Source organism: Lissotriton vulgaris, chromosome 6 (genome assembly GCF_964263255.1).
Source record: "Lissotriton vulgaris chromosome 6, aLisVul1.2, whole genome shotgun sequence".
NCBI classification, from domain to species: Eukaryota; Metazoa; Chordata; class Amphibia; order Caudata; family Salamandridae; genus Lissotriton; species Lissotriton vulgaris.
In genome coordinates, this window is record NC_141694.1 from 812,548,356 (window position 1) to 812,576,185 (window position 27,830).

At 45.9% G+C, this 27,830-nt stretch overlaps 1 protein-coding gene across 1 annotated transcript in view; it reads right to left on the reverse strand.

Annotated features, from left to right (window-relative positions):
• Nucleotides 1-27,830, reverse strand: part of MTR (5-methyltetrahydrofolate-homocysteine methyltransferase) — a 585,842-nt gene that overhangs the window by 493,733 nt on the left and 64,279 nt on the right. The window contains exons 3-5 of the mRNA XM_086926839.1: nucleotides 27,243-27,332; nucleotides 25,686-25,755; nucleotides 4,147-4,239 (exon numbers count right to left, since the gene is read on the reverse strand). Coding sequence (XP_086782965.1) covers nucleotides 4,147-4,239; nucleotides 25,686-25,755; nucleotides 27,243-27,332 — 253 coding nt within the window. The remainder of the gene's footprint in view (nucleotides 1-4,146; nucleotides 4,240-25,685; nucleotides 25,756-27,242; nucleotides 27,333-27,830) is intronic.

Consider the following 27,830-nt stretch of genomic DNA (forward strand, 5'->3'; position numbering starts at 1 on the left):
TTTCCCTTTTTCCTTGGGTCAATGGCGTTAGTTGTAAGGGGGTGGGTAGCACTTGGCGCACTACGAACTCTGCGATTGTCAATCCTTCTGTACTGTTTTGGTGGCGCCATTTTGATGTTGTCTCCATGCTTGCTGTATCTCTGTGCTACGAGTTGCTCACTTAGGTCTGGTTGGTATGTTTGGTCCTTGATCCTTTCTAGTCACTACAGTTATTATTCTTCATAAAAAACTTTTAAAAATAAACCTTCACGTTGGAGGACCGACTGCTTACAGATTACATGGAGGCCGGGGCGACATCCCTCACTTATCGGAAACTCATGAATAACCTGCCGGACCCCCTGGGGAAACTAAAGGGGTATTGGGAGGACGAGGTAGGGGACCTAGATGAGGCAGACTGGAACGCAGCGCTGGCTTCGCCCAGGGAGGCGGGTATTTCCACTCGATTCAGACTGATCCAGTTCAAAGTGCTACACAGGGTCTACTACACCCGCACGACGCTGTACAAAATACATAGAGCAGAACACCCACACTGCCTGAGAAGATGCGGGGAGGAGGGCACACTATACCACACTATTTGGACGTGTCCACATATTCAGGATTACTGGCGGCGCGTCACGCGCACGATAGGTCAGACTCTACAGAACCCATTTACACCAGATCCCAGGATCTGTCTCCTGAATGTCTGGGGCCCAACAGACCTTTTGTTGCAGGCAAAGAGGTGGGTGGTCATAGGGGTTATGCTAGCGAAACGTGACATCGCAAAGAACTGGGGGGCACAGGAAGCACCGACACTGGCGCAATGGTGCAGAAATATGGATGTGCTTATGCTAACTGAGCGGGCTGTGTATCAGCAGAGACATAATCCTCGGAAATGGAACGGGATATGGTCGCCCTGGAACAAATTTAGGGGAGACCTCTGTGAGCCCCTGCCTGAGGAAGAAGAGGGGGACAGCTCAGAGGATGACGAAGGCCCGGATTGAGGAGAGGGAGGGGGGAAGGGACTGTGGGATACTAGGGGGCACAGGACCACGAGCACTTGCCCGCAGTTGACCATACTGGATTGTACACATGAACCGCGACCTGATGGATGCATTTAGACATTCTAATGTTGATGTAAAACGTTACTAGTTATTGACTAAACCCTGAAAGTAGCACTTTAAGTTGGGGGGGTAAAATATTAAAAAGTTGCTCTATTGATTAAGGCAGCGGAATGTTGACGCTGCAATACTGACCTAATGTACGTTACTGTATACCATGAGACAGCAACAACAAAAATAAAATTTAAAAAAAAAAAAAATAAATAAACCTTCACGTCTCCTGCTCCCCGGTAGTATGTACTTCTCCAGTGTAACTCAAGTCGATTGTAACTCGTTTGTATAACTACTGGGGTGACGTATTGATTGCTGCTGTGCTCCAAACGTTGTCGAGGCCGGCCGGATGGTTGTAGGCCCGTATTTGTTTTATGACTTTGCGCAATAAAGGTTTTCAAAAAATTAAAAAAAAAAAAAAAAAATGTCATTAGCATGCTTAAGGACCCCTTTTAGCATGGGCAGGGTTGTGACTGTTCTTTCCGAAGTGGAAAAGGTCGACCAGAAAGTCTTCCTCCACAGGGTCAGCATGAAGTTCGACGTCATGATTACTGGCTGCCCTTACAATAAGGGCGTTAAAGGCAGTTGTGTCCTCAGTAGATGTTTTCACACTGTACACTTGAGTGTCAGGGACAGTCTGCGGATCCCTTGGGTCAGCTGGGTCTGCCCATGGTTGGTTTTGATCATCGGGATCAGTGTCCACATGATAAAGGCCATCTTCATGTACGTCATCCCCTGCATCCACATCTGAGTATGTTGGGGGAAAATTCTGTGGTTCTTGTCCATAGGAATGGAGGAGTTCCACAAGAGCTGGTGACGTCGTGGAAACCCTCTTCTTCTTCTTCTTCTTATATGACTCCATGGGTGTTTCTGGTATGATTTTCCTTTTATATATGGACAGTCTACCAGTTTCCGAGTCGATGAATTGCCTCGACTCCTGTTCTTCAGGCTCTTCTGTAGCCTCCATTTCCGTCGACATTTTTTTAACGGCGCCAATACCTTGTTTTGGCTCGAACATCTTCGGACGCACGGAGGGTGGCAACCCGAATTTGATCGGCGTCGACGCGGTCTGAACGTGTTCGACCAGCTTTGGTGTCGGGGCCTTCTTTGGCCCGACCGCTGTAGCCTTGTCCTTGATGCGTTGGAGTGACTCCGACACTTCCTTGGCTATGAATGGACTGGGCCGCGTCGACTCGACAGGGTCCTTGGAGCCAGTCTTCGTCTTGTCCGCAGGCCTCGACCCAGGATTGATCCCGTCTTTCGGTTCGAGTCTTTTGTGCGTGTCGACTCCCTTTGGCGTCGGCCTTGGTGGTTCGACAGCCTTGACCTTGGTCTTCGGTGCCCCAACCGTCGGTTCGATGACCTTCTTGAGCTTTTCGGCATCGACGGCCATTTTCTTTTTTGTGGGCTCCGAGGGGTTTGAGGCCTTGGAGCCGACCAGAGTTAGTTGCACTTTCGGTTTCGGTTTTGGCATTGATGCTTTTGGTTTCGATTTCTTTGGATCGACCGATGGCGGTTTTGAAACTGATGGCTCTCTAGTAATGTTCGAAGCCGGGCCTTTATGCAGGGCTGTAGAACGAGACTGTAGATCTCGGGTAAGGCCTAGTAATCCCTCGACCTGAGCCTTATTGAGTGCGTCATCTTCGGCCCCCGTATAGCTGGTTGGGCCCAGCTCCTGGCCTGATCTATCTTCTATGGCCCCAAGGGCCTCTGCGTCGTCTCCTACCTCTTCGACGACGTTTTCGTCTTCTTCTTGCACCTCTTCGTCTTCGGCGTCATACTCGGAGTCATGGCCCGAAGCCGGATCGGAGCGGTATTCTTGATCCTCCAGATCAACGACCTCCTCGTCTTCTGTCCCGAAGATGTTTTCGGGAACAGGCGCTGACTTCTTCGACTCCAATCGAGCCGCGCGTCAAATCCGAAGAGTTTTCTTCGACCTGAACCGGGCACAGGCCATACAGTTGGCTTCGTTGTGATCCGGGGACAGGCACTTGTTGCACACCGGGTGGACATCGATGTGCGGGTATTTTGCATTGCAAAGTGGACACCTCTTGAATGGGCTTCTTTCCATTTCAGAACGAAGATCGGGTCAAGTGTGGAAAGAAAACCGTCTGATTCCTCGATGTCCTCGCAAAATAAAGTTACCGGTACCGAACGAAACGATACCGACGCAGTCAAAAGCCTTTTGGCTTTGTAGAAAGTTTTCCTAACATGAGCTAAGATAGTAACATCCGAACCCAATGGCGGTAAAAAACAATCTGAAGATGGAGAGGATGCCCATGCGCACTGTAGTCCAGGGGAGGAACCACCTATCTCGTGATACTTCGAAGACTCTTCCAGGACAGCAATGTGCAATCATCCGGACCCAACACTAGGCGGCGATCTATGCACAGATATGAATTCAGCAGCCCACATGCCTCGAACACAATGTTACATTCCAGCAAACGTAATGCTTACAAAACAATGTGCTCCGGCTCCAATATAAATAAACACAAAAGGTTGCTTCTAAAAATAGATTTATAAAAGGCACGAACGCAAATTCAAAAGAAAATAAAAAACTTTTTAAAAAATGAGCAAAGAAACCCAAGCAATCGTATGAATCCCTTTAAAATACAATTACAAATAAAGAAGTTTGACAATCACATGCTATAATGTTAAGCAGTGGAAGGATATTGTACTTGGTCACTGATCTTTGGGAGGGATAAACACTAAAGGAGGCCATAAACAAATATAAAGCAAGTTTTCAAGAGATGACAGAGGAACCATCTAATAGCAATCCTATGGGTGGGCTTATAGCCATATAGTGAATACAGCATGCCTCGAAAACAGAACAACTGCAATATAGAAAATCAGACTGACTTGATTACAAGAACTTAATTATTTGACTTCTATTCCAATTTCCTCTCACCCTTTGAGAAACAACTTAATAAAATTGGGTCTTGTGAGTTAAATATGATCTCCAAAGTACAATTTAATTTTGCAACACAACTTTTACCATTCTTTTAACACAACACGCAGCTCTATGCAACTGTTCATTAGACACTTCATTTGTGCTTACTGATATTTCTGTAGTCTGGTCTTTCCACAGAAGGAGAAACAGAGAGTGTCTTGTTTGTCGGGCCCATGGCACCTGCAACATATCTCTTGATACCTGAAAAGGCACAATATACTCAAATTGTGTGCGCTGCAAAAATACACAACACTCAAAATCGAAATTCCGCTCTTAAATGCAACCAAAGTTTTATATTGAAGGTAAATTATGACCTAGTTTCAGAATTAACATGTTACTTACACTGTAAACATCTCATGTAGGGCTGTAGATTCACATGCTGTGCATACTCATGCAATCTAGTGTTGGGCGGGGATGCAGGCAAGTTATTTTTCTTCACAGAAGGCTTTTGAGTCACAGGGTATAGTGACTCCTCCTCTTACTGGTAATGTGTCAACGACTCCAGTGTTAGATTGGTTTCCTGAACGGTGAGTGAGGATGTAATATGAAGCAAAGCGATGTAGAGAGAGATGTCAATGCAAAAGAGGGAAAGAGATAGTAAGAGACACTGGAACAGTCATAGGATTACAGGGAGGAGGGGGACGCCTGCAAATCTACAGCACTACGTGCCACACACAGTTGCTTACATGATAAGTAACATTTTCAGTTCGAGGCATGTGTAGCTGTAGATACACATGCTGTGCATGGACTGTAAAGCAGTCCTCCCAAAAGTGGTGTCTAGCCTGTGGGTGTTGCAGTAGCTTGAAAGAGTGGCTTGCTGGCGGGCTAGCATATCCACACAGTAATGCTTTGTAAAAGTGAGTGGTGAGTATTTAGGTAGCTGCTTTACATATTTCAGCTATTGGGATGCTCCCCAGGAAGTTCATAGAGGCTCCTTTTTTCAGAGTGGAGTGGGTTCTAGGAAGAATGGGCAAAGTCCTCTTAATTTTAGCATAGCATGTCTGAATGCATCTCATGATCCATCTGGCAATGCCCGATTTGGACTTAGCCTTCCCTTTATGAGGTTTAAAGACAGCAATAAAGAGTTGCTGTGTGTTTCCTAAATGTCATAGTTCTGTCAATGTACTACATGAGGGTTCATTTCACATCCAAAGTATGGAGAGCTTGTTCCGCAAATGAGTCAGATTGTGGGAAAAGACAGGAAGTTCAATGGATTGATTAAGGTGGAACTGGGAGACCAACTTAGAGGGGAATGTGTGGTTAGTGCGGAGGACACCCCTATCCCTATGAACTTGGATGAATGGTTCGTCTAAGGATAGAGACTGCAACTCACTGACAAGCCTGAGTGAAGTGAGAGTGACCAGAAATGCCACCTTTCAAGAGAGGAACTGAAGGGGGTAGAAGTGGAGGGGCTCAAAAGGTGGACCCATTAGTCTTGTCAGTGCCATATTGAGGTTCTATATGGACCCAAGGGGGAATGACTCGGAGACCCTCCATGAAAGCCTTAATGACTGGAATCCAGAAGAGGGAGATGTGTTGTTTATTCTGAAGATAGGCAAAAAGAAATAGAGTTACAGACAGACACGTGAGGGATCATGTGAGAGGAGGAGCAACAGGAGCGCGAGTGCGAGCAGGAGCAGGGGAGAGACAGAGCCTCTGAAGGAGCTTCGAAACACTGAAAAAACGCCGCACGTTAAAACTCTCAGGGGCCGCGGCAGGAGTACTGCGGAAGCTTCCTGAATCGGCCGTCTTGCCGTCCTGTGGGGGACTTCTGCCAGCGACTTCAGGCTCCCTCTGGCACCAGGCTTCGGGGGACTTTTCCAGCACCGGGACCGCGACCAGCATTCACTAACGAGGTGAGGCTGCCTCCGAGTCCCCCAGGCTATGAGAGGGGCGCAAGCGCGGCTGCCAGTAGAGAATAGACCGCGAAGTAAGAGCCCGGCGGGGGGTTGACCTTGGCAGGACCGACTAGGTCAGATCCTGCCAATGGCCCCTCTCCGTGCGCTCCGCTCGCGATTTGCAGCAGTTTCTGCAACACCCGAAGCCTCCCCGGGCCACGGTGAGCCCCACCTAAAGGAACTACAGAACTGAACAAACAAAAAGGGCAAGCAAGGAGGGGTTACCCCCCCACCCTCCATCGCTCCACTGCTGCTCGCCAACTCCATTAGACCTCCCTCTCCCGCCGTTGACCGTTGCAGGCTTTCGCCCCAGACGCAAGATCAAGCCCTAAGCGCAAAGGCGCGGAGTGCTGGGCGTGCTCTGGTGCTGAGCCGGGCCGGACGTATAATCGCACGGTGAAGGTACCCTAGAGCACAACAGGAGAAACTGAACTGGACCCCTACTCCTTGTGAGCCCGTGACTTAAGGCCATCTAAAGCCTTCCTCACCATTGCAGGCCTAACCAACTAATAAACTAAGTTGCACACGCCACAAGATGCCAACATGGATCCCAGTCACCAGGTCAAAATCAGCCGCAGACTCCAACAGCGGAGAAGCCTCTGCAGAACTTACAATGAATGGCTCAAGTACACTCTGCACAAACGCCTCGAACCCAGGCAACCTCCCCGGGGCCTCTAAGCTACTGAATAATCAAAAACCTACCAACACAGGCCTCATAACCAACTACTTGATTCCACGGTCTTTAAACAACGTACCAGTTAACGACAGGACAGACCACTCAGGAAACAGCTCAAGTGTCTGGGACGATTCTTCTCCTTCTGCAACAATTACTCAGGGCCCCTGCCAATCGGAGACCAATAGTCGATCGCTCTCTCATGGACATCATTATTAGTCCCACTCAATTGTGCTCGGACCCCGATTTGGCCTTCAACACCAACACAGGCTCTGACCCAGCAGCTCCCCGCCTATTACTTGACACTGACAGCTCCAAACTGGCCTTAAGTGGGCACGCCAGAACAACAACAACTGAGGCATTAATACATCAACCTCACTCACCTACTAGGCAAGTCTCCTCCCTGAATACTGTTACACGTTCTCCCGTTGTTTAAAAAAAACAAGACCCGGGAGAACTCTCAGCATCTTTTTTACAGCAACTCGAAATCAAAATCGAGCAAACCCTTGGAGTCCACCCCTTAGCTGTATAGACTATCCAGTGCGACAAATTATCAACATCACACCCCTGAAAACACAGAGAACTCCAGTTTCATGGGCGCCCCTGAATCACCAAAATTCACTAATCCGCAATACCTACCGGCTAAAGCTTTACTTTGGCAATCCTCTAAGATGGACTTACAAATGGACCTGCTACAGACAATAGCTACATGCCTATCTGAGCTGAAAGGAAAAATGGACTACACTGCAAACCAGATTTCCAATTCTCAAATTACTTGTTCATGCTCATGTGCGGCCATTGTGGACCGATGGGCAAACCTACCTGCAGTTCTGACTACCCTAGTTAATTCAGTTCGCTCTTCAAGATCCCCTCCTGGTCCTCCTTTGCTATTGGCTTCAACCAATTCACACATGGAATCAACAAATAATTTAGTCAACCCACCCGCAGACCTCACCGACAGTCCAACTGAAAATTCGCAGTTGACCTCATTTGCAGCTCCTACCCCAACATCCCCGATGCAGACTACATCTACTGTATCTCATCTCTCAACCAGCTGTCAAATAATAGAAGAATCTGAAGCTGCCCCAGTGCCCAACCAAAAGGAAGCTCCACTTTCCAGGAAAGCATAGAAAAAGCTAAAGAAAGCGCAAAAGAGGGAAAAATCCAAAAATCGAGCAGCATCTTTTACTACTTGTACACATATAACTAAACCAGTTACCAGCACAGCCAAGCTCTATCCAATCTTTACGAAAAAAACATTAAGTAAGAATGATGAAGAAGTGGCATCAATTAACTTACAATCTAAATCATTAAAGATCAAGAGCTCTGCTGAAGACCCAACCCGAGAGGCGTCTCCCCTTAATGCCTCCCCCATCTGCCCCCACAACAAATCGAAAGGCGAGGACTGCACAATGCCAACTGGCCTTGAACCCGCGGAAGGTTCAGGTGCATGGATAAGTAATGCTCCCGGAACACCAATGCCAACTACTCTCTTAAGGCCACATCCGGAGGTCAATGAGCAACCACCCTCCACTATTACACATAATACAAATATGGAGCACCAACAGGCGGCAATATCCCCTCTCGGATCCATGGCTATCAGCACCCTCTCAATATATAGACCAATATCTGCGTCTGATAGCCAAGTTACATCGGGTACTTCAAGGATCAGTAGCTGTCCAAAATCAGAAGAGGTAGAGGTTGTACTTACACCAAGATACCACGCTAAAGGCAACCATGATGTCTTGAACAGAGGTAACATTTTGCGCCTGTTTAACCATATTCCATCACTGGATCATATAGGATCTGCAGATATCGCCTGGGCGAAATTTCTAAGCCTGGCAAGTGATTCCCACGACGATTCAACAGTGGTGGGGCTAAATCAACAGACACACTTGACAGCAATGCTACGCGAAGCAAATCAACTTGCAGACTGGGGCATTGAGATCAGGCCCCCACCTCAAGATAGATATCCCCAGGTTCTAGCTAAAAACTCCCAAAACACTTATTCCATCTTAAAATGCAGAGATGACCCGGGCTCCGGACACCACCCAGCCAATATTCCTCTTCAGCACGAACATCTGAGGATTACTTGCTCTACAAATCAGAGAAGAGTCTTTTCCAGCTCTCAGGTCACCAACTATCAATCTGGACACCAGGTCGAAAACTTTCCACAGTATCTTTGACTGCCTTAAAGGCAAAACGGATTACACTTGGAATAATCAAAATAACTGCCTTACAATCATATCCTGGAATGTGGCTGGCCTCCAGAAACTGACTAAGAACAACTCGGCTGTAGAGTACCTTCAAAGTGGTGACCTAATCTGTCTCCAGGAAACATGGGCAACTACCACCACCGCCCTTCCCGGATATTACGAAATTCACGTCCCAGCTACGAGACGGAATATCTTCGGGCGGCCAATGGGCGGCCTCTCAGTTTACATCAAGCATTCGTGCAGACTGGAAGCAACTATGATAGGATCTGATTCATCCGGAACTCAAGTAGTATGCATTAACGGACTAAAAAATCACAACAACCAGCTCCGTTTGCTACTATTTAATTGCTACGTTAATCCTGCCTTGCACCAGAGAAATCAAGCACTGGACGACCTGGCCGCCACAATCGGAGACTTTCTTATTAAATACCCCAACCACAACCCTCTTATAGCTGGGGACTTCAACAATAGATCGCTTGACAAACCAGAAATGAAAACAATGCCGCTAAAGAGGTTGCGCTTCTACAAGCTCTATTTAAAGCAAGCTCCATATCATCTGCCTTCAATCTAAGAAAAGCAAATGACCACACATGGGCACCACCTCCAACTTATAGAAACATCTCTACCATTGACTACTTGTTCATCAGAAGTACGCTAGCCCTCCACCTAAATGATTTTAACATCGATCATCGAACCGAGAGCGATCACAGGCCTTTAAGAACATCCTTCAGCCTTTCCATCGCTGCATCCTGCAGATTCACACCTACGGGCGAATCCACGGGCGAGGAAAACGAGCAAATTTCACGCAGGATTAAATGGTCCATCAATTTAGATTCAAAACTGGCTGACTGGGTAACGAAAAACAATCAAGTAAAAATCGCTATTGGCCCACAAGCCCTCCTAAATCATTGGCCTATTCTCTTGAGAGATTTGCATCAGGCTCTGGGGGGGCTCAGCTGCCGATCAAGAAAAACAGACGCCAAAGGCTCTCAACCAAGCTTCAAACCAGGAAACATCTAAAAACAAACGAAAGAGGCAAAATGGCCTAAATAGAAGGAAAAAAGGAGAAAGAGCAGCCCAGCGAGCCACAAAAGGGCCACATCGAGCAGCCAGCAAGAAACGTGCATGGGCCCAACGGATCAAACGTTTGGAGGAAGCCTGGCTAAAAATGTTCTCCCTCTTAAAAGAAAAAAATTTGGCCCGATTCTGGAGACACATCAACCAGCTCAGTAACAACGGCCAGACTAAAGAAAACGGGGTTCCTGAGAACGTATGGGTGGAGCACATCAACCAGCTTTATAACGGCGGGGTAGGGGAGCTGTCATCCCCCTCCCCGCCCCAAGCTCCACTCAATGGAAATACCCTGGGCCTGGCCATATCTGAAATCGCAATAAGCAAGATCATTAGCCGCATGAAGAACGATGGGGTGCTAGGGCCAAATGGAATACCCGCAGCAGTCTTTAAAACATTTCGGCAGTTTTGGGCAGAACTCCTTACACCCCTCTTTGGACATGCTTTCCTGCTTTCCTCACAGCCACAATTCCACCTTCTTGGCAGGGCTCAATACTACACCCAATTTATAAAAAGGGCAATCACTCAAACCCGGCCAATTATAGATTAATAGCTTTGTTGGACATTGAAGCCAAAGCCTACGCCCGTGTTTTACTGACGGAACTAGAAAACTGGGCCAGCGAAAACAACATCTTGCCTCAGTCAGGTTTTTGAGCGGGCTGCTCCACGATGGGTAATATAATAGCACTGTCCTACCTGTCGTGGAGAGCGACCTTGGCCAACCAGCTACCTTTATTCTGCTGCTTCGTGGACTGTAGCGCAGCTTTCGACAGAGTCAATCGAGGGACGCTATGGCACAAATTAAATTCCTGGGGGCTACCATCTCCTTTTCTCTCAGCTCTGATATCCTTGTATCATAAAACGTGGGTTAGGATCAAAACAAGTGCACAAACATTATCCCAAAAAAGTGCAACTAAAAACATCCTAAAACAAGGCTACATACTAGCCCCGCTACTATTCAATCTCTACACTGGCGACTTACCTAAAGAACTGGCAGGTGCAGCCCTGGCCGCCCCAAAACTGGGCAGGATACGTCTACAGACAATGCAATATGCCGATGATATTATTTTCATGGACCACACGAAAATCAAACTGCAAAGATCGCTCACCGCTCTTAATAAGTACAATACAAAGAACCATCTTTTGATGAATGAATCCAAAACCAAAATCTTGACCTTTGGGAACTACAAAAAAAAGAAAAATCTTACTTGGAGAGCAGGGGGATTACAAATAGCGACCTGCACCAGCTAAAACTACTTTGGAGTCTGATTTAACGTTAGGGCAAACCAAGCAGCACACCTTAGACACTTAAGGCCTAAGGGCATGGGGATGGGGATCATTCACAGCCTGAGGTGCTTGAACCTTCACTTGCACAGCCCTTTAGCCGAACCAATCCTAAGGGTGCTAAGGGCCAAACTACTACCTGCAGCGACCTACGGCCACCTGGCATTCCCCGGAAAAATTGATGCATTTCTGGGTAAGTTACAAATAAAAGCCTACAAGAAAATCATCTCAGTCACGCAACACGCAAGGAGGTCGAGGACGAGATTTGAGCTGGACTTGACATGCGCAAGCCTTTATTGCCTGGGAGACAATCAAATTTTACATTCACACCTTACGAGCTCCAGGACAATCTATGAAAGAACAATTACAAGCTGTGTTCAAGGACGAACATTCCCCTTGGCACAAACAGTTGCACCTTGCCATTTCCACACTAAAGATTGAAGCCACCTCCTTCACTAACCCAACTATCCCCCTGTCATTGTGGAAAAAAACAATAACAAATCAAATCATTTCAGTTTCATTCCAGACAGACGCTGCCGGGCTCTCTAAAAATGTACTTTTCACAGCTCTGAATGAATCATACATCAAGGGGAAACCTCAACCATATTTTAACTATTTCCTTAATCCCCAGACTCACAACAAAATACTATACATGAGGCTGCTAGCCCTACCAATTTTTGACTTCAATCCGCAGTGGGCCTGGTGGAATGAGCAGCCCACTTGCAGGCTTTGCAATTACATACACGAGTCCTGGCTCCACCTGTTATGCTGCTGCCCATTCTTTGCTACAGACCGACGCCGCTTACTGACTCCTGTTTTCCGGGAGCAGTCACTGAGACATTGTAGGGAAGCATCGGTTTTGTGTTTTAGCAACAATTCAGCCCAGGCCCTAGCAAGAGCTGGGAAGTTTATAATTTATTTTAACCGCACTGCATAATGCTCAGCACTAAGAATCTGACCACGACTTTATACATTTTAAAATTTTACTCTATTATGTATTGTTATGTTTGTACATTACGGTTTTCATTAACTGTATAATAAAGTAACTGATAAATTATTAAACCTGAAAAATAAAGTAACCTGATAGGCAACCACAGCAGCCAGGTATAGCCATATGGGGGTGAAGGCCAGTCCACAACACCTGCAAGTGCAGCATATAGTACACAATGTGCTGCGCTGTTGTCATTATTGGTCAATGTATTTTGAGTGACAGTATTACACAAATCTACTCCACTTACCGCATAGCAGACACAGGTGGTAGGTTTGCATGCTTTCTTGAGACTGCTCATGCATTCAGGTGCAATATTAAGTTACCCATACTAGAAGACCTCAGGAGCTTGGGGTCTTGGGGTCTCTGCGTGAGAAGGTCCGGCCTGTTGGGGAATCTCTCTTGTGGAGCCAGTGAGAGTCTAAGGAAAATCGTGAACATGGCCAGGCGGGCCCATGTGCAAGGCGAAGCTTTTGAACCTCAAATAGAAGTAGTGGGAGAGGCAGGAAAGTGTAGGCAAGTATCTTGACCACTCATCCATAGTGCATTGCTGTTGTACTGTGGGTTTGGGAACCTGGAGGCGAAGTTTAATACATGGTTATTTATTGTTTGTCCATACAATAAGAACTTTGCCTATAAGGTGAGGTAGAAAAGCCTTCAATGCTACGTGAACAGCTAGGAGTTCCAGGTAGACCTTTGGACACCCTGGTGTCTGGGCTCCCACTGGTCTTAGACAGTCATATCCTGGAAGTGTGAAATCCATCCCATAAGGGAGGGGTCTGTTGTAATTGTCCTTTGCAGAACTGGGTCGAGGAAAGACCGCCCTTGCAACAGGCTGTTGGTGTTCCACCACTGCAGAGAGTAACACTAGATCGTCCCAATGACCTTCCTCATGAGACTACGGTTGTGCTAGGCATTACTGCAATGGACGCATGCGTAGCTTGCATGGGGTACTAAAGCAATGCAGGAGGCCATCATGCCAAGGAGCAGCATGACCATCCTGTCTGTGACCTGGCTGTCTTGCTGGAAAAGAGGGACCAGTGCTTGAATGGAAAGGATCTGGGCAGGATTTGGCTAGACCATGCCAACCTCTTGAGTTGAGATTTGCCCCCAGATAGGGTTGAATCTGGAGGGGTTGAAGATGGGATTTCATAGCATTGATGGTAAGCCCTAACTCGTGTAGGAGGTTAATCGGGAGTTGTGTGATTTTGCAGCATTGCTTTTGGGTGGCACTCTTGATCAGCCAGTCGTCCAGGTAGGGAAAGACATGTGCCAATTTTTTCTAGCGTCTAGTCCACCTGTGGCCTAAATAGATGTTGACCATTAAATGGCAGATTAAGCAGGTTCTGCTTGACTTCCGGCTTGAAGCCGGAGATACAGAGCGAGGCGTGCCTATTCAAGAGGACACTAGAGTTAATCCCCCTAGAGGCAGTGTCTGTGACATCTAATGCGCAGCAGAAAGTGGTATTGGAGATCTGTTTCCCCCTCAGAGACAATATCATAACCAGTTTTTCAGTGCAATACAACAATGGTTGGTCGAATGTGCAGCCACCATTTTACTTGCAGCGTCTGCACGTCTGATCTCTTTATCTGGTGGAGGGGTATTACTAGTGGACTAGAGGCCCTCTTATGGGCAGTAGTAACAACCAGGGAGTCAGGTTGGAGCCCACCTAAAATGTAAATGGGGTCAGTAGGGGAGGCCTTCAATTTCTAGTTCACTCTAGATGTAATAACCCTAGCACAGACAGGTCCTTGAAAAATGTCAAGGGTATGGTGCAGCAAGCCTTTGAGCATGGAGAGGCATTGGGTGGAACGGTGGGCGGGGGAGAGGGTCGTAAAGAGAAAGTCCTCCTCTAAAGGTTCGGTGTGGAGATCCACCTTATAGAAGGAAGTGGTCATACCAGTAAGTTCTTATTAGGATTTAGAGTTATTTGGAAGGGATGGACAGGCAGGGTACAAGTCAAGGTTTGTGTGCCCCTGGCTGGTCTAGGTCATAGGAGTCTGAGGGGCGGAGGAGTGTCAAAGGTGTCCCCACCCTACACCCCCCATTTCAGAGTGAGGTGACTCTTGAGGTGGTCCCCTGGAGAAGCGGGTGGGGAAGGTAAGCACTCTAGTACAGGATGAGGTGATGGGTGTGTGAAAGGTAAAGGGCTAGTCACCTTGTCAGCTTTCTTGTACTGCTTGTGTAGAGGTGGCATGTCCAGAGTTTCTTTGAAAGACAGCTGGCATTTGGACGGCTAAGTAGCAAACCCCAGAGGACTGGCGAGGATCTGACCTGTATGGGGATGACTAACCAAATGACTAACCATGTGTGCCCAGGGCCTGTAAATCAAATGCTGCTGGTGGGCTTGCAGCACTGATTCTGCCACCCACAGAAGGAGCTTGTAAAGTATAGCTCAGGCCTACCATTGCAGAGCCTGTATGCAGTCTGGGACTGCCATGTCGACTTGGCAAGTGCACCCAAAGGCCTGTCCCTAAACCTTCCCTTTTCTACATATCAGTCACCCCTAAGGTAGGCCCAAGGGCAGAGTGCATTGTATGGGAAAGGCAGGACATGCCCTGATGTGTGTGGCATGTTCTGATAGTGAATTACAACCAATTTTGTTTTTCACTATTGCAAGGCTACCTGTTCCCAAAGGCCGGAGTGGGCAGTTTGATTATAACATCTTATAATCCTAACTGACCAGGGGAACAAGGAAGAGTATGCCTGAACTCAGAATGTTAAAATACTGTTTTTTAGTGTGGGTGATTTTTACATTTAGTGTTTGAAAACACCACTTTTAGAAAGTAGGTATTTTCTACCCTAACCATCCAGTATGCCTCTGCTAGGTGTGTGTATTCCATGTCTGGTTTGTGAGTGACAGGGGGCTGGAGAGTGCCTGGGCTCCAGCAGTCTCATGGGTCAGGGCTGGGCTGAGTAGGCCCTCTATTGAATAGGGGGAGGAGATTTCCTTTCACTTGCCTGAGCCTTCATAGAATAGAGAGTAGGGGGAGGAAAGTTCCTTTCAGCTACCTGGGCCAGTTCTGCTTTCAAAAATGCTGTCTCCACCTCCTGCCAGGAAGCTGCACCAGGGAGGACAGAACTGGTTGGTTTTGACTAGGCACAGACACTCTCTGCCTTCAGAGAACAAAGGATTTTGCAGTATACATTTTGGGGCCCAGACCCCAGAACTTTAGATCACTTCTGGGAATCATGACAATCCCTTTGCCAAGGAGAGAAACCAAGGAAGCTGAAGGAAGAGACTGCCCCTGTGCTGTTTGCTGTTTGTGGTTGGCCTGCAGTGGTTACTTATTGCCAAGAAGAAAAGGAGCTTTGTGTGTATTTTTACTATCTTGAGGAAGATCTCCAATGGCTTGAAGCGGAGCTTGCCTCCTGTTCTGAAGTCTCAGGGACACAAAGACTTCACCACCAGCTCTTCCTTAATTTCCTTGCTGGGAATTCTACCTGCAGTGAGGTGCCTGCTGTTGTTTTAGGCCCTCTGGAGACTACGTGTCGCTGGGAGCAGGAAGCACGACGCAACGAGGAAGAAACCTGTTGCAGCCACAGCAGTCATCGCCGAAGAAGCATGTCACAGCCGTAGCTAGTCGCCGTCGCATCGCCAAAGAAGCGTGTCGCATCACCAGAGAAGCGTGTCGCCACGCAGAGGTTGCCCTCGCATCACCGGAGAAGCGTGTCGCAGGGCCTGTCGTGGCTCAAGAGTTCACTGAGTTTGCCGAACGCATCCCATCCAACTTGTCGAATCGCATCAAAGACGCCATTTTGTCGCATCGCACCGGAACGCAGTAAGAAACCGACTCATCAACTCCTCTCCGGTAAGGAACCGATGCATCACCTCCCCCAAAGCAAGGAATCGACGCATCTCCTTCCCTGCGACCCTTTTGTGTGTATTGCGTGACGCATCCAAGGCACTTTGAGAGTAAAGTGTTGCATTTACCATCTACATTGAACTAAGCTATTTCTACCACTTTAAAGTCATATTCTTGATAACGTATTGTGGATTTTTGTCGTTTGGTCTAATGTTAACTCTAGTCAAGATTACTTATTTTTCTAAACTGGTGTAGTGTCCATTTGTAGTGTTTTAACTGTATTACTGTATGTGTTCACAAACGCTTTACACACTGCCTCTAAGATAAGCTTGCTTGCTTGTGCCAAGCTACCAAGGGGGTGAGCAGGGATTATTTTAGGACTGTACCCCCCTTTCCCTGACTAGAAGCAAGGGGCCCTATTTGGACAAAGGTGCAAATCATTGCCAACTAACGACCCCCATTTCTAACAGGGCCAAATAATGTATTAGAATTCACTTTGTCTAAATTTGTGTGGGCTATTTCTTGGGTTGTGTTTTCACTTTATTGCGGTTTGTGCTCTACATAAATACTTTACACATTGCCTCTAAGTTAAGCCTGAAAGATTTTGTGCCAAGTTACCAAAGAGTTAAGCACAGGTAAATTTAGTGACTTTTGTGGTGCACCCTTACGGGGATTGTGCCTGTTGCTTGAGCAGGTTTAACACCTCACTCAACCCACAACTCAATCCAGAAACAAACAATATGTAATAAAAAAATAAACAGATATTAGTTAATACTAAACAGTTTACATTGTGTACATGCTTATTCTTTCCAAATAAGATCAAATACATCCTAATGATCTCTAAATTTAAGTTATCTTTTGATTTGGATGGAACCTGCAAACTACTGCAATGTCATCTTTCTGTGTTGTATCAAAAAGGAGGGACAGAGAGCCGGGTTAGGATGTAATTGATTTACTATAATGTATTCATGGAAAGTTGTGGTATCATGCTGAGTTGCGACCATGAACAACGCATGTCGCTCACCCAGGCCAAAGCTTTGACGCCTTTCTTTTGGTTGTTTCCACCCTTCTCGTTTCTCCCCCCCTTTTCCCACAGGTCTACAGAACTCCCCAGTACACGTCTACTAGGGCATTCCTACCGTCCCTGGTAATTTATGTCACTATACTGAATACCAGGCAGTAGTGCACTTTATCACACTTTACAGGTCCTGACGAAGTGCCAATTGACCCGTTAGGGGCAAGCCAGGCACAAAACATGTTGAACATTCACACATAGATTGACCCTTGAGGAACATTATTTTCCAGACAAGGGCACACACACAGTTTTTAATTAGGCTAGAGCTACCTAGTTTATTAAAATTTGATTCAATAGGACTACTCCATACCTATTTTAACAATTTCACCCCCGTGTACACTACTTAGCCCCCACACCCGCACACACCTTACGGTTTCTTCTTCAAAAGATCCCCGACAAAGCGCCCCAGCTTCAGGAGCCCGTCAGGCATTGCAGCGCCGGCCTGACGAGGGGCAAACGCCCGATGATGAAGCATGACACCTCTCGGGGTGTGTGAGGGCATCACGAAGAAAGACCTGTCTTTCCCACACATCCAGAAAGGAACTGTACACCCGTCTAGTTCTTATCTTTCTGTGTTGCTCGGGCCATCCAACAAGATCTCTGCTGGACAGCTGACGCACACGGACAGCACATATCTGGGGGTGAGAAGCAGAGCTGTAGCTGATTTCATCTTTGCAGGATCTCACTCAATGTATGCTATTCTTAAGGAGATACAAAATAACTCTCACCTTATGCTGGAACATAAAAGGATGACATCTGCCATCCAACGAACACTACTATGTCTGACCATCGTCGGTGAAAGCAGGAGGCTGGTGCCGCGCAACATTCTCAGCAGTGTTAAGGACCTTCTGATAGCTGAGCTGGAGGGTGGCAATAACGAAATTCTTCATGTGCTGCATCTTCCCGCAGGCTTGCTTGTGGAAGAGGACCCGATGAAGGGCCATCCTGTGTGGCCGCAGGTCTTGCCGTTTTCGGCAGAAGAGACTACCCACTCAAAAAAATAGAATTATTTTACCCTCATGGCACGGAGACAGAGAGGCTAATGAGAAAGATGTTGGCAGCTCAGCAACTGAAGGACTTCTAAAACAGCAGAAGGAAATGTTGGCCACTCTGAGGAGTACCAGGAATCAGCTTGGGGAAGTGGGTAAGGCTGTTTCAGCATAGGAAAGGGATGAAAATGAAGCACACAATGGCTGCAGTAGAATTACTGGTGGCAGCACTGGATGTTAGAATGGGGTACATCAAGATGTGAGCAGACACATCAGACTTGGAGGTGAGTGGTTTGCAAGAGTTCAAGAGTGGAGTGTCAGGAGTAATGTAACAGGAGGAGAACAGATTAAAACAGCTGGACAATGCAGGATAACTGCAAGACTGAAGGGTTGGAATTTCCCTTACGCCTTCTGATGAAGATATCAGAGGCAATTGGGGATTGCTTTTGCTGCCTATTTGATCTTGCCCGATTGCTCCAATGTTATGATTGTGAAGAAAGTGTAAAAGGACTGAGTCAGTAAAAGGTCACCTCACCAAGCTCAGATAAAAGTACCGTTACTATGACCCTCTGTGATTTCACCTTGTTTGAACTTATACTTAGAAAAGCTTCCTCCCTGAAGCAAAAGGCTGCAAATTTAGAGCCTGTCCATCCGGATATCGACAAACTTCTGTGCATCCTGATATCCACAAACTTCAGCCCTGCAACATTTGTGTGCCATAATATCACAGTCAAATTATCAACCTAAATAAATATTGCAATCACCATATCGCTAGCACTACATCATCAAGGTAAGTATTTATTTAATAGTCTTGCTCTGCATCCACTGCATCCATTTGCCTAGACTTACCATTCAATGTAGTGGTAAGGTTGATAGTGTGGATACAATCATTTTATAGGTCTATATTTTAACCACTATATAGTGGTAGAACACCCCTAAAACTCAATATAAGAACTAACAGCTCAGAGACATTTAGAGATTGCTAGCTCAGCACCAATTAACGTGTTAAAGAGCATGGGAAGTGTGAGTAAATAACAGAGACAACAATTTGTCTTCCCAAGACCTGAAGCACCCAAATGTATTTATAGAATCTCTGCAGAATGCTTTGATGGCCCTAGATGTCATGAGTTTCCAGACTATTTGAGGTTTTTTTTTACAAGATTTGACTCTCTCTGCCTGCTGATGGCTACATGTTTTTGCGACATTGGATTTGGGAGTGGGTGGTCCATATAAAAGCCTAAAGTTATTTGCCATACACTAAATCATTTCAATTTGTAATGTTGTTAAAGGGAATTATCTTGGAAGAGAACACCACATGAATACCAAGAGAAAAGCTCATCTGATAGTGACATTATTATTATTGTGATTGTTATTATTATTCAGATTTAAAAAGTGCATGGCTGCCCCAACTGAGCTTCCCAGCACTAGCATAAAAAGATAGGGCAGGAAACTGGCAGTTAGAAAAGCAAAATCTTAAACTGCTTTTTGAACTTTATAAAAGAGATGTATAAACACAGTTTCGAAGGGAGGGAATTCCATAATTTAGGACCTAAATAGGCAAAAGAACACCCTCCTTGCCAGGCCTTTTGGATTTTGGGGATGATCGCATAATTAAGATAAAGCTTAGATATAGCGTGCCAAATGTTTCATGGTTTTGTCCATGTAAAACATTGCCTTATACTGAATACGCATATCTAATGGGAGATGGTTTAAGTCCCGAAAATGGTAGGAGACCGAAGCAAATTGTGGACGGTGGTAAAGAAGAAGGCTGCATTGTGTACTGCCTGCAATCTCTTCGTTAAATATTTAGTAGCACCCAGATAAGGAATATGCTACTTACCAGTATGCATCTGTTCTTGGCATGTAGGGCTGCTGACATTCATATCTTGAGCATAGATCGCCGACTAGTGTTGGGTCCGGATGATTGCACTTTGTTGTCTTGGAAGAGTCTTCGAAGTATCACGAGATAGGTGACTCCTCCCTTAGACTACAGTGCGCATGGGCATCTTCTCCATCCTCAGATTGTTTTTCGCCATTGTGGCAGAGATGGAGATAGTAAACTAAGAGATGGCCATGCCAGAGATAATGCTGCAGCTGCTACAGGCACCGGCGGAGGAGGGCGGGCGGGCGATATGAATGTCAGAAGCCCTACATGCCAAGAACAGATGCATACTGGTAAGTAGCATATTCCGTTCGAGGCATGTGGGCTGCTGAATTCATATCTTGTGCATAGACTGTATAGCAGTATCTCCTCTAGCGGTGGCTACCTGTGCCAGCTGCAGCAGTTTGAAAAAGAGTTTTGAGGACAGCCTGGCCTACAGCAGCTTGCTGTTTTGCTTGCACGTCTACACAGTAGAGTTTTGTGAAAGTGTGTATGGTGGTCCATGTGGCTGCCTTACAGATATCTTCAAGAGGAATATTTCCTAGGAAAGCCATGGATGCCCACCTTTTTCTTGTGGAGTGTGCTCTTGGGGGGGACGGTTAAAGTGTGTTTTGCCTTTTGATAGCATATTTGAATGCATTTAACTATCCATCTGGCTATTCCTGATTTTGAAATTGGATTCCGTTTGTGTTGTGGTGCAATAGCAACAAACAGTTGTTTTGTTTTCCTAAAGGATTTAGTTCTGTCCACATAATAAAGTAGAGCTCTTTTTACGTCTAATGTGTGCAGGGCTCTCAGCTACTGACTGTGGATTTTGAAAGAACACTGGCAGTTCTATTGATTGGTTGATATGGAAATTGGATACAACCTTAGGCATGAATTTAGGGTTTGTTCTAAGAACCACCCTGTTGGCATGTACCTGCATGAAATATTCTTGAATTGTTAGTGCTTGTAATTTGCTTACTCTTCTGAGTGAGGTGATGGTAACCAAGAATGCAACCTTCCACATTAAGAATTGTAGTTCGCATGAATGTAGAGGTTCGAAAGGAGGGCCCATGAGTCTGGTAAGCACTATATTTAGATTCCAGACTGGGGAAGGGGGGTGCCTCGGAGGAATCACCCTTTTTAAAGCCTCCATGAAGGCTTTGATTGCTGGTACTCTAAACAGTGAAAGGTGTTGCCTGCTATAGCAGCGAGGTGTAGTCGTATTGAAGAGTATGCTAAGTTACATCTTTGTAGATGCAGCAGGTAACATATAATGTTTTGTATTGAAGCGTCTAAGGGGTTGATTTGATTATTGTTGCAGTAAATAACAAATCTCTTCCATTTAGCTGCATAGTACGCTTGTGTGTTTGGTCTTCTTGCCTCCCTAATGATGTTCATGCAATCTGGGGGCAAGTTAAGGTATCCAAACTCTAAGACCTCAGGAGACAGATCGCTAGGTTCATTTGATTGAGATCTGGGTGTCTGATTTCTCCATGGTTCTGAGTTAGAAGATGAGGTGCAAGGCACAGCCTTTGATGAGGAACTACTGAGAGTTCTAGGAACGTTGTGTACCATGGTTGTCTCGCCCATGTGGGAGCAACTAGGATTAGTGTGAGGGAGTGTTGCCGCAGTTTGCGTGCCACCAGCAGGATCAGCGGTGCTGGGGGAAAAGCGTACGCAAATCTGCCAGACCAGTTCATCCATATCGCATTGCCCTGTGACAATGGATGTGGGAACCTGGCGGCAAAGTACTGGCATTTCGAGATTTCTTTTGTGGCGAACAGGTCTATTTCTGGGCGACCCCACTCCTTGAAGAATGGCTGGAGAACCTGGGGGTGAATCTCCCATTTGTGTAGTTATTGGCTGTGCCTGCTGAGCAGGTCGGCAACCTGATTGTCCTTCCCTGGAAGGTGTTCTGCTAGGAGAAAAATGTTTTTGGGAATCGCCCACTTCCATATGCTTTGTGCCAGATTGGACAGCTGTGGAGAGTGCGTTCCTCCCTGTTTCTGGATATAGTACATCGCGGTCATGTTATCTGTCCGGATCAACACCGTCTTGCTGTACAAGTATTTCTGAAATGCTTTTAGGGCTAGGAATATTGCTAGCAATTCCAGTTGATTGATATGCAGCTTTTTCTGTTTGTTTGTCCAGAGCCCTTGTACTGTGTATTAAAGGAGATGTGCTCCCCAGCCTGTCAGTGATGCGTCCGCTGTTAGTACTAGTTGTGGAACCGGCTCTTGGAACAGTTGTCCCTTGGAAAGGTTTTGTGGTTTCCACCACTGCAGAGAGTTGTGAGTGAGACTGTTTACCAACACTAGGTCTTTTAGTTGTCCTTGAGCCTGGCTCCATTGCCGTGCTAGGCATTCCTGTAATGGGATCATTTGAAGTCTGGCATGGGGGACAATGAATATGCAGGACGCCATCATGCCTATGAGCTGCATGAAGACTTGAGCTGGCAGAGAGTGTTTTGGCAGGAATTTGCGAATGAGTGTCTGCATACTGGCTATCCTTGCTGAGTTTGGATATGCCTTTGCCACCGAGGTGTCTATAGTGGCTCCCAGGTACTGCTGTTTGTGGGACGGTTGCAGATGTGATTTTGCGTAGTTGATTGAAAAGCCTAGGCTGTGTAGCAACTGGATTGTTTGAGACATCTGTGCTGCGCACTGTTGGTACGATTTTGCCTGTATCAGCCAATCGTCCAGATAAGGGTACACATGGACGTGTTGCCTTCTGAGATGTGCTACTACTGTCGCTAAGCATTTTGTAAACACTCTTGGAGCCGTGGTAACCCCGAAGGGCAAAACCTTGAATTGGTGGAGTTGACCTTCTATTGTGAACCGGAGGTATTTTCTGTGGGCTGGATGGATGGGTATGTGAAAATACGCATCTTTGAGGTCTAGTGTTGCTAGGAAATCTCCTTGTTGTAGAAACGGGAGCACTTGTTGTAGTGTGATCATATGAAAGTGCTCCGATAGTATGAATTGATTTAGGGGTCTGAGGTCCAATATTGGTCTGAGGGAACCATCCTTCTTGGGAATAAGGAAGTATAGGGAGTACACTCCTGTCCCTTGCTGTTGGAAAGGGACTTCCTCTATGGCCTCCTTTTCTAGCATGCAGTTCACCTCTTGTTGTAGCAGGGTGATGTGTTCCCTGGACATTGGACGATGTCTGGGTGGTATGTTTGGTGGTGTGGAAGTCCGTTCTAGGCAATAGCCAGACTGGATAATTTCTCTCACCCACCTGTCTGTGGTAATTGCGTTCCAGACAGGCAGGAACTGTTGGTGTCTGCCTCCGACCGGTGTTAGGTGGTCTGGAGGTAGCGTAATGAAGTCACTGTTTTGTGGCCGTGGAGACTCTGGTGTTATTGCCTCCACGTCCTCTTCCCTTATTGTTGTTTCCCCTGTAACCTCCTCTGTTTGTGTTCTTGTTGAAGGAACCTTGTGTGTTACTTTTGAATGAGGCAGATGTTTGTGAGGCATTTCCTCGTGTAGTTGCTCTGTATGAGGAGCGACGAAAGGAGCCTCTATGTTGCTGAAATTGCAATGCCCCCATTGATTTTGCGGTCTCTGTGTCCTTTTTCATTTTATCCAAAATGGTGTCGACAGCAGGGCCAAATAGAAAATCCTGATTGACAGGCTGGTTAAGAATGGTGGACTCCACCTCATTTTTAAAACTAAAAATACGCAGCCATGCATGTCTGCGTAGTAGGACGCTAGTGTTGATTGACCTAGGTGCAGTGTCTGCTGGGGTCTCAGAAGGTTTCGGTTTCGGTTTTGGAGCCGAGCCGGATGGCGGGGCTTGCAAAACTTTTTTATGATATTGGCTAAGGCCTTTGGCGATGCCTTGACCGGAGCCTTTGGTAACGGGGTAGTTGGTGTCGGGGCAGGGTACTCACGATTTGTCCCGGTGGGATGTCGTCATCGGAGTCAGAGTAGTCCTCGACGGTGACGATTTCTAGGTCAGAGTCTGGAGCTTCCTGTAGATCCTGGTCATCATCGAAGATGTTGTCCGGTTCCGGTGCCTGTCGCTGCATTTCTTGCCTAGCGGTCCGTCGGTTTCGAATAGTTTTCTTCGAACGAAACTGGGCGCAGGCTGGACAGGTTTCTACCTTATGGTCTGGGGATAGGCACTTGTTACATACTGAGTGCTTATCAGTATGTGGGAACTTGGAGTGGCATTGTGGGCACCTTTTAAACGGGCTTCTTTCCATCGGCGGTCGACTCACGTGGTGTCGAAAAGGCCAAACGGCCCGCGTCGACGACCGATTCGAGATGGAAGGCTGGATCGAGTAGAGAGGTACCGAACGAGAACAATACCATCGAATCGAAGGCCTTTTGGCCTTTAAAAAAGTTTTGTTTTTGATTCCAAAGTTGGAGTATAGGAGTTAGCATCCGAACCCAATGGCGGAAAAAAAGAATCTGAGGATGGAGAAGATGCCCATGCGCACTGTAGTCCAAGGGAGGAGTTACCTATTTCGTGATACTTCGAAGACTCTTCCAAGACAACAAAATGCAATCATCTGGACCCAAAACTAGGCGGCGATCTATGCACAAGATATGAATTCAGCAGCCAACATGCCTTGAACAGAACATTACTGTAATCAAGTCTTGAAATAATCATCGGTATTTGAGAGGAAACAGGTAAAAGCCAAAGTATTTTCCTCAAACACATGAGAAAGCCCAAATAAGATCACCGCCTTGGTGATTTTACTGGTCCATGATAAGCTTATCATCAAGCCAAACGCCTAGGTCCTTAATCACCTAGCTTGGACTAGGACAAGGCCCCAGTTCGTTTGTCCAGCAATGAGGGCCCCAAAGTTGGGAATGATTGCCAATCAGTAAATCTTCAGTCTTGTTCCCATTTAATTTTGAAGAATGGTTCCTCATATAGGTCTCCAACTTGACAAGACAGGAATTTAGGTCAGCTGGACTGCGGCTATTCGTTCAAATTAAAGGCACAATAATTTGAGTGCCATCAGCATAACAAAAAAGTATAAGGCCATGCACTTCAGCTGTCTGCCAGCGGGAAAACTTAGATCTTGAACAAAGCAGGCTCAAGGAGGAGCCGTCAGGAACCCCTTAGAGTAGAAAATGAGTCAAAGATGTATGCACTTTAGAAGAAACTTGAAAATAATGGTCGTGTGAAAAAGAAAAAAACCAAGTCAATGCCAGGCCTTGGAGGCCCAGATCAGCTAGCCTGTGTAAGAGTACCAGATGGGGAAACGGTATCAAATGCAGCACTAATATCCAGCAAGATGACAGCATCAGCACCCCCTCTATCAAGCTGTGATCTGAGATGCTCAGCTATGCCTAGCAACGTAGTTTCAGTGCTATGTTTTGACCTAAATCCAGATTGCAAAGAATGTAAAAGCATGTTAATCTCCAAATAACCGACAATTGTTGATTACCATGCTTTTCAAGACTCTTTGGAAATGTCAGAAACAGCGATATAGGCCAAGAATTAGCCCAATCTGTGACTTCCAGATTAGATTTCTTGAGTAGTGGTTCCACACCACCATTGTGTGTTTCCACCTCCAGGGTACTAAACCCTCAGTATGTGAAGGATTGAGTAGATTTACCATAACTGGAGCAAACGTCAGACAAATGTTTCTCAGATTCCCTCCTATCAGTCTGAAACGATAAGAAAACCTAAAGGCTTACAACTTGACTCTCTAATATTAAACAGCTCTCAATGAGCAAAGGGTTTGTTACCAAATAAACTGATAGAAGAAAATGTAGAAGTATAAAGAAAACGTAGAAGTATAAAATGAACTACTCACCTGTTTCAGCAGTTACATCCGCAACTGCTTTCCGAGCCACTTCAGCAGAAACTTTATTCATGCGGTATGCCTAAAACAAAGCCAAACATGATAGTGGATTGTTTAGAAATATCAGAGATCACACACGAGATAAACTGCTTGCTTTGTAAAATAAGCAAAATTGTCACGCCCGTTTCATGGGGAAACCTCAATACAAAAATATGATAAACGTTTTTCTGGGAGAGTAGTGGAATTGTGGCGTGAAACAGTTACTGCGACCAACACGATGATCAACCAAGTATTCAGACACATGAGAAAAACCATAGTGACTGACCTCCTTATTTGCATGTACATATGAAAAAAGCAAAGAACGCACAAATTTATTTCTGCACACATAGTAAATGAACAGGAGAGAACACCACTGTCTACCACCAGCTGCATAGCAGCATTAAATGGTTTGCAGTCCCTCACTGAAGTCACCATTAGTACCCTGTAGTAGCAAATACGTCTTGCCTTAATTAGCTCTCATACACAGGTCCTAGCTGGAACAGAGAAACAAAATCAGCCCCTTCAATTAATTTTGTCCGTTACCATCCCCTGGACACCGTCCCATCTGCATTATAGACAGCCAAACATTCCACCATCACCTTCAACTAAGATCTCCCATTCACTCCTGAATGCAGTGCAGTCTTAACAAGCAGGAGTCATTTATTCCATCAAGAAATCCTCTCTTATCCCATATCAACAAAGGAAGAGATTTATCAGAGCCACGACAGTCCCACTAAGCTTGATTATTGTAGCTCACTGCAACTCGGTCAACCAAGTAATTATCAATACATACTTCAGAAAAAAAAACACAGGCTCATAATCCACAGAATAGAAAAGCAAGTTACACCATTACCAAGACCTCCGTTACCATAACGAAGACATGCATTACCTTCATCTCTCAAGAGGGTTCAGTATGAAAACAATCCTCCCTACATGCATGCTGTGGAAATCCAGCCCTTATTAACCGCAAAACTACATACTGCAGTGCGCAACCTCCAACCCTATCATCAGGAAATAATGACTAACTGGTCACTCCACCCATTGACAAATCGTGTCAGTGTGGAAATGATTTCAGCTAATGAGGCTCTACAAACTGGTACACACTCGCAGTCTAAGAAGCGTTTCACCACTACTGCAGGGCACATTGTTAATTAGCTACCTCGTATGTTATTCCTTTCCCTTTACAACCACCCAATTGAAAGTTTGAACACTTCCACTCCAGAATAAAACTGAATACCACTCAAGTATTGGGAACTGAAAACATATGTCAAATAAATACGCTTATGAAATACTCTCTACACATAAGGGCACACACATCTTACAATTATATAAAGCCTTTGACAATAAAGGGCCTGCCTTGGGAGGAGCGGGGGGGGGGCTTGTCTAATAGTAATTACAGCCAATTCCCAGAGCCCAGCTCAGATCCATAGTGGTCACAATACTTTAAATCATGAGGTCTTTTAGACCTTACTTCAAAAGAAGATATTGTTAAAATAAAGTTGTATGTGAAAAAAAGAATACCAAGCTTACCAGGTGTTCAAGCCCATAGTCTGCTTGAGCAACACTTGTGCTGCTGAATGTGTTTGTCTCAACTATATCAGCTCCAGACATCAGGTACTCCTGCAATAACAGAATTATTCACAATTAAAGCAGTTTTTACCCTTTTTCATTCACACACATAAGACAGCACTTTTCATGTGCACCAACAAGGCTAGCAAGAGAACCATTTTCCAGGCTGGTTAACATATTACGTCCTGATGAAATGAGAATTGGATAAAAGGGCACTGTTCTGTATTGGTCTATAGCTGTGTATAAGGATGTTTTCACTCCATGGATAACAAAAGTGTTCTGGATTATTAAAACTAAACAGAACGAAAATAACAGTGGTTGGTACAAGTTTGCTCCTCCAGCAACTTCAAAGACATGCCGAGAGCTTGTTTTCCTTGCTACTCCTTGCCCTCTGGTCTTCACCTGCTCTCCTGTGTGCTTGCATCTTCCTTCCTTGGCCCTGGGTGTTTTCCGTGTTCTCCCATTCAGTACCTTCTCGACCTCTTACTTGATTGCTGTTCAAGCCCCAGCCCTCGCTGCCTCTATCATTATACACTCTCCTTGTGTTGT